Source organism: Carlito syrichta, unplaced genomic scaffold (assembly GCF_000164805.1).
Source record: "Carlito syrichta isolate Samal-C Ts95f unplaced genomic scaffold, Tarsius_syrichta-2.0.1 Scaffold153894, whole genome shotgun sequence".
In the NCBI taxonomy this organism is placed as follows: domain Eukaryota; kingdom Metazoa; phylum Chordata; class Mammalia; order Primates; family Tarsiidae; genus Carlito; species Carlito syrichta.
The window spans coordinates 141,335-148,705 of NW_007097990.1; the positions used below are offsets into that span (position 1 = coordinate 141,335).

At 56.4% G+C, this 7,371-nt stretch overlaps 1 protein-coding gene across 2 annotated transcripts in view; it reads right to left on the reverse strand.

Annotated features, from left to right (window-relative positions):
* Window positions 1-222: 222 nt before the first annotated feature.
* Window positions 223-7,371, reverse strand: part of PEX11G (peroxisomal biogenesis factor 11 gamma) — an 11,116-nt gene continuing 3,967 nt past the window's right edge. Inside the window, exons 3-5 of one of the 2 annotated variants that reach the window (XM_008050861.1) lie at window positions 4,676-4,854; window positions 1,250-1,312; window positions 223-577 (exon numbers count right to left, since the gene is read on the reverse strand). In XM_008050861.1, the coding sequence (XP_008049052.1) occupies window positions 526-577; window positions 1,250-1,312; window positions 4,676-4,854 (294 nt within the window). In that variant the 3' untranslated portion in view covers window positions 223-525. Of the gene's footprint in view, window positions 761-1,249; window positions 1,313-4,675; window positions 4,855-7,371 lie in introns of both variants that reach the window. The other variant, XM_008050860.1, reaches the window with a different exon arrangement.

Consider the following 7,371-nt stretch of genomic DNA (forward strand, 5'->3'; position numbering starts at 1 on the left):
GCTAGAGGCCACTCAGCAGCAAGCAGTGTCCACTCAGTTGGGAGGACCCACCAGGTGAAGGGCATCCCCAACTGCAGACTGGGCAGCGTGGTTTCTGAGGCGACTGTCTGCCGGTGTGAGCGAGCCTGGCCAGCGTGGGCCTGCAGGTGTCAGATGGCAAGGGGCCAGGAGCCAGCAGTGTAATGAACTCACACGGAGCCTGCCACCCGTACCAGCGTTTAATTCACCCTCATTCCAGCTTTCCCAAAGTACAACGTACGCCCTCCTGTTGGCCTTTATTTGGACCTGAGACCCAGGATGGTGGATGGAGGCTCTGCCTTGACCCAGGTCGGCCTCCAGGCCTCTTCAGGGCTCGAGAGCCCCGGGGTCCTCCCCTGTGGCGCTGAGAGATGCCTCCCCCACTGAGACCCAGGCTGGCCCTGGGGGACCCTGCCCAGCCCTTCCAGCCCACCCGTGGGCACAGGTGACTCAAAGGAGGGGCGACTCTGCCTGGTGGGAAGGTGCCCTTTGTGGGCCGTGGCTGTGTCAGGGGGTGGCAGCGTCGGCCTGGCTGCTGGCCTGGGCCGCCTGGTACATGCTGAGGACGGAGGAGACAGTGCCCATGAGGCCCACCAGCCACGGGGGAAAGCGGCCGGCCCACAGGACGCCCGGGGGCAGCCAGTGCACAGCATTGGCCAGGTCGGCCAGGTTGCTAAGGAGCGTCAGCACTTCCGACTGCATCTGCGCCTCGATGGCCCTCCGCTTGCTCCGGGGCAGCCGGCTGCGGGGCAGAGAGGGGCTGTTCAGGGTCATGCCTGCCCTTGAAGTCCCCCATGAACCGGCAGGGCCCACGTGGCCACCCTGACCCCCTCGGGGACTGTGACCCCTCACGCCCCCAGCACCAACAGGGCATGGGCCAGGCACCTAGGCCTCAAGTTCGCACCTCTGGAGATGGGCTGCTGGGCAGGCAGGCTCCAAGCCGGGCCCAGCTTTACTTTCACAGGATGCTGCCATGACAGTGGCCATTGTCCTCAGGAAACTGACGGATCAGGCTCCCTTCTGGGGGCGCAGCCCTGGAGGCAGCCTCAGTTTCCCCACGTGTACAAGGTGCCACCACCCACCCAGAGGCCGCGGTGAGGTCCTGTGACCTGCATACCACAGACGCCAGCAGGGGCTGCGCAGGGTGGGCTGATCATGGAAATGGCTCTGAACCGGGAGCCCATGCTTGTGGTTGGGTGGCCATGCTCTGGGTGGTTGCCAGGTGTCGTACCTGGTGAAGGCCACCGTAGGGCTCCGTAGCGTCCGTCTCAGCCTCAGCAGCACCCGCAGGGACCTGCAACACCAGAGCCCATGGGCGGAGCATGCTGGTTAGGTCTCTGGTGGCACCCGCAGGACCCTTGCAAAGACGGCTGAGTCTCCAGCAAGTGACCAGCCCTCTCCCTGCCCTGGGGACACTGCTTCCCCTCTGGCCACCTCGCCTGCTACATGTGGAAAATGGGCGCCATGCCTCTCCCCCGTCACACGGACCACCTGGGCACTGGCCGGACCTGTCTGAGGTGAGTCTAGAAGCCCCCTTTGAGTCTCCAGGGCTGGTGTCTGTAGCCCAGTGGGCTGTCTCCCTTGCTCCCTGGTGACTCGGGCTGAGCACGGAACTCCCGGCCTCCCTGGCCTCACCAGGCACCTGCACCTCCCCTGGCCACCACATACCTCCCCAGGGCACAGGACACAGGGCAGTGCCCGTAGTATGGTAGTCCTATGGGGGACTAGGGCAAAACTCCCACTTCTGACCCCGCAGACCGTCAGAATCAGAAGCTCTGAGCGCCAGGCCCAGGTGTCCCCTTTAACCTCCCAGGGGATGTTCTGACACCTAAGCCCTTGAGGACAGACCACTCAGACCTGCTCTCACCCCTGCTCACGCCAGATCCAAAGAAATGATGGAAAACTGCATGATCTAAACCAGGCAGAGTGACTCATGCCAGTAATCCCAGCACACTGGAAAGTTGAGGCGGGAGGATCGCTTGAGCCCAGGAGTTCAAGACCAACCTGGACAACATAGTCTCAGCAAAAATCAAAAAACTGGGTGTCTGTAATCCCAGCTACTCAGGAGGCTGAGGAGAAAAGATCACCTGAACCCAAGAGGTCGAGGCTGTGGCGAGCCATGATTGTGCCACTGCACTCCAGCCTGGGCAACAGAATGAGACCACGACTAAAAGCAAATAAATAAGCCAGGCGCAGTGGCTTATGCCTGTAATCCCAGCACTTTGGGAGGCAGAGGTGAGAGGATTGCCTGGGCCCACAGGTTGGAGACCAGCCATGGGCCACTTGGTGAGACCACATCTCTACAATAAATTAAAAAATTAGGGCCAGGAGTGGTGGCTCGGCCTGTAATCCCAGCACTTTGGGAGGCCAAGGCGAGAGGATTACCTGAGCCTGGGGGTTCAAGACCAGCCTGGGCAACTTGGTGAGACCTCATCTCCGCAATAAATTTTTTAAAAAATTAGCCGGGCATGGTAGCATGCGCCTGTAGTTCCAGCTACTTGGAAGGCTGAAGTGGAAGTTTCACCTGAGCCCAGCAGTCAAGGCTAGGGTGGTGGTGAGCATGCCACTACACTGTAGCCTGGGCAATAGAGTGAGACTCCAACTCCAAAAAAAAATTAGCCGGGCGTGATGGCTCACACCTGTGGTTCCAGCTAGTTGGAAGGCTGTGGCAGAAGGATCACCTGAGCCTAGCAGGTTGAGGCTGTGGTGGCAGTGAACATGACACTGCACTCCAGTGTGGGCAGCAGAGTGAGACTCCGACTCAAAATAAAATAAATATAAAAATGCATAGAATAGTAGGAGGTGCACTGAAAGACAGTGAAACTACTCTGTGTGATACTGTCATGGCAGACATATCATTATATGCCTGTTCAAACCCATGGAATGTACAACCCCAAGAGTGACCACTCAAGTGAACTGCGGACTTGGGGTGATGAAGATGTGTCCATGGAAATTAATCGATCGTAACCCCTTCTGTGGAGACTTGTAAGGCGGGGCGAGGGGGAGAACAGGGGATGCGTGGGAGCTCTCTGAACTTGTAGGTTCCCTGGGAACTTAAAGTCTAAAAAATAAAGTCTAGGCGAGGCACAGTGGCTCACACCTATAATCCCAGCACTTTGGGAGGCTGAGGTGGGAGGAACGCTTTAACCCTGGAGTTCAAGACCAGCCTGGGCAACATAGCAAGACCTCATCTCTACCAAAAAAAAATCAAAAAATTAGCTGGGCATGGGTGTGGACGCCTGTAGTCCCAGCTACTCGGAAGGCTGAGGTGGAATGATCACCTGAGTCCAGCAGTTTGAGGCTGCAGTAACCGTGATCATGCCACTGCACTCCAGCCTAAGAGAATCCAACTCGAAAGGGTAGAAAAGAGGCCCCAAAGTCTAACCTGGGTGGGGCCTCTGGTTTGGGTGGTGGGTGATTTGAATCCTCTGCTCTGAGACTTATCCATTTTTCAGATTGTCTACAATATACATATAATTAGGGCATCTGTATTGGGGTAAAATGAAAATGTCACTGGGGAAAGTCATAGCAGACAAGGATGCTGCCTGGGACCAAGGAAGTGCAGCCTTTCCTGAGGTTAGGGGCAGCCACGCCTCACTCCCGGGCCCTGAGAGGCCTTCATTGCCACTAAAACATAGGGTTTGGGGGACTCTGTTCCTCCTTGTGTTTTGTGGGGCATGAGATTCTGAATCAGCAAATTTGCAAAGACAAAAATGTTTGGGAGGAAACCATTATTGTCAAGTTCTAACAACTACAGTTTTCAGGAGCACAAAGCCAGCCCCAAAACTGCTGGCTGTTTCTTTGGGGTGGCAGCTGACTGCAGGATTTGGGGACCGGGTAAAGGCAGCCAAGGACCCTGAGATGGGAGAGGATCCTGAATGATTGGGATGGTCCTGATGTCATCACAAGGGTCCTTAAAAGAGGGAAGCACACTGGGCACTGTGGCTCACACCTGTAATTCTAACACTTTGGGAGGCTGAGGCAGGAGGACTGCTTGAGCCCAGGAGTTCCAGACCAGCCTGGGCAACACAGCAAGACTTTGCCTCTACAAAAATCAAAAGATTAGCCAGGTGTAGTAGCATGCAGCTGTGCTACTGTGTTTCCAGCTACTTCGGTTCCAGCTACTTCGGAAGCAGAGGCAGAAGGACTGCCTGAGCCCAGAAGATTGAGGCTGCAGTGAGCCATGATTGTATCACTGCTCTCCAGCCTGGGTGACAGTAAGACCCCGACTCAAAAAAAAAAGCGGGGGGAGGCAGGGAGGTGAGAGTCAGAGGACCATGGATCATGTGGTCCCATAAAATTAGATATCTTGGAAGACGGAGGAAGGGGCCACAAGCCAAGGAAGGCAGGCAGCCTCCAGAAGCTGGAAAAGCCAAGGTAATTGGATTCTCTCTGAGAGCCAGAAGGAACCAGCCCTGAGGACAACCTGATGTTAGCCCAGTGAGAACCATTGCAGACTTTTGACCTTTAGAACTGTAAGATAATAAATCTGTGTTGTCGAAAGCTGCCAGGTTCACAGTCATTTGTTACAGCAGTTTGGGAGACAAGTTCAACAACAAAGAAATTGCCACAAAAGGAGAAAAACTCAAGAGACAAGACCCATGTGACTGCAGCCTGAAGCTCAGGCCAACACCTCCCTCAGGCCAAAGCCACTTACCTAAGGACTCCCAGGAGCAGGGAGAGGCCCCACAAGGCTGTACTCAGCGTCCACCACCGGGAAGAGTCCACATGGATGATCCCGGCATCGGCGGCCCAGGCAACGTGCTCACAGGGGTAGTAGAGTTGGTCGGCCATGTTGCCCAGGACAGACATCCAGCGGACAAGGACATCCTCCTCCTGCAGGATCAGGGGCAGGGACAGCCTAGGGTCAGGGCTACCCCCTGCCCATTTTAGGACCGTGGATAAGCCACATGGCAGCGAGATTTCTCCCTACCACAGTCCCTGGGCCATGTCCAGGCCTGGCAGGCTGTCTGGTGCCCTGGACTGCAGGAGAAAGACTGGGGCTGGGGTCTCACACAGGTCTGATTTGCATGCCTCAGTAGCACAGTGCCCACTGAGGGGGTCTCAACTCGGCTGAGCCATGGAATTCCCTGGGGAGCTTCAAAACCCCATGCCCAGACACCAGCCATAAGGATTCTGTTTCACTCAGTCTGGGGTGGGCCCCAGCACTGGGATTAAGTTCCCAGGGGCCGCCCATGTGCAGCTAAGTTGGGATCCCTTGCATCAGTCCTTCTTCTAGAAGACTTCCAGTTCCTGCACAGGGGTCCCAGGCGAGCCCCTCTGGTGCAGGACCCTGAGTGAGGAGCCGAAGGGCGGCTGGCAGAGAACTCTGACCAGACAGAGTGGGGTAAAGCATGACCTGCGGGCCTATACACGCCCAGCGCTGCAAGGCTCCCGTCCCCTCCCTCTAACCCTAGAGGGGTCACTGTCAGCGAAGCAGGCCCAGTGAGGCTGCAGGATTGCTGCTCTGAGGCCAGGATTCTGGGACTGCATCCGGGCGCCCCGCCCCTGGGCCCAGGCGCCTGGGGCTTCCCAGTCACTTGCTGCACTTCTCTGCAATCTCTGCAGCTTTGCCAGGGACTGCACTTTCGCCCTTTCCCACCTTTGCCCTCCTGGTTCTCGCCTGCTTCACCTCCTCTCTGACTCCCCAAGAAGCCTCTCCCTGCCCCCATTCGCGACGCTGATCCCTTCTTCCTTCTGCCAGCAACTCCAGCTCCCCCAATCTGCCTGGGACCCTCTGGTGTAGTCTGGCACATTTCCCTCTCCCCGAAGACAGGGGACCCTCCGCCCCAGCGTGCTCATTCCACTCGTGTTTCCCAGGAAGCAGCCCGGTGTAGGCTAGACTCCGGGGAGGCAGGAGATTTACCAGATTCACACAGAATGCCAGACCCCAACAAAAGGGCTCTTGTTCTGCCCGAGGGATTTACAAGGTGCAGAGAGCCCTCCACCTCTTGCCTGGGACCGTCCACAGAGGAGATGGAGGAGGGAGAAGTCTCGGGGATGTGCCAGAGGCCTGTCCTAATCAGACAAACAAGAGGAAGGGGCAGTGGGTGTTGAAACAGGAAGAAGGTCCAGAGATACATTCGTGGTTGAGGATGACCAGGCCATGGGTGCCTGGGGAGCAGCAGGCAAGCAGCAGGTGGCCTGGGGGGAGACCCTTGGGAGGCGCTCAGAGGGACTGACCCACACAGTCTCTGAGACCAGCCCCCGGGCAGCAAGATGGCCATGGGAGAGGACCATTGCTCGACCAGCACTCATGTGGGAGGCTGCAGCAACAAGGCAGCTCCCTGCAGGACTGCTGTAACAGCAGAATCTTAGAAATCCTGTACATGTCCATCGACAGGGGACTGGTTGAATAAATCACGGTCCATCTGTGTAGCCGAGTACTTATGTGGCCATAGAAGGAGCTCTTTATGGATTGATAGGAAATGATCTCCAAGCTGTATTGTTCAGTGAAAAAGCACTATTAGCCAGGCATGGTGGCTCACACCTGTAATCCCAGCACTTTGGAAGGTGAAAGCAAGAGGACTGCCTGGATCCAGGGGTTTGAGACTAGCCTTGGTGAGAACTAGTCTCTACAATTAAAAAAAAAAAAAAAAAAAAGCCAGCCATGGTGGTTCACACCTGTAGTTCCAGCTACTTGGGAAGCTGAGGCGGAAGGATCACCTGAGCCCAGCAGGCAGAGCCTGTGGTAGCTGTGAGCATGCCAGCATGGTGGCTCACGCCTGTAATCCCAGCATTTTGGGAGTCAGAGGTGAGAGGATTTCTTGAGACCAGGGGTTCGAGACCCGCCTGGGCAACTTGGCTAAACCTCATCTCCACAATAAATCAAAAAATAAGCCAGCCATGGTGGCACGTGCCTGTAGTTCCAGGTACTTGGAAGGCTGAGGTGGAAGGATCACCAGAGCACAGCAGGCAGAGGCTGTGGTGGCTGGGAGCATGCCAGCATGATGGCTCACGCCTGTAATCCCAGCATTTTGGGAGGTAGAGGCGAGAGGAATGCCTTAGCCCAGTGGTTCGAGACCAGCCTGGGCAACTTGGCTAGACTTCGTCTCTACAATAAATCAAAAAATAAGCCGGGCATGGTGGCACGTGCCTGTAGTTCCAGCTACGTGGAAGGCTGAAGTGGAAGGATCGCCTGTGCCCACCAGGTCGAGGCTGTGGTGACCGTGACGCACATCAGCCTGGGTGACAGAGTAAGACTCAGACTCAAAACAACAACAAAAAGCACTCTTTAGCTGAGCTCGGTGGCTCAGTCTGTAATCCCACGCCTTAGGAGGCTGAGGTGAATGAATTGCCTGAGCCCGTGAGTTCAAGACCCGCCTGGGCAACTTGGCGAGACCTCATCTCTAC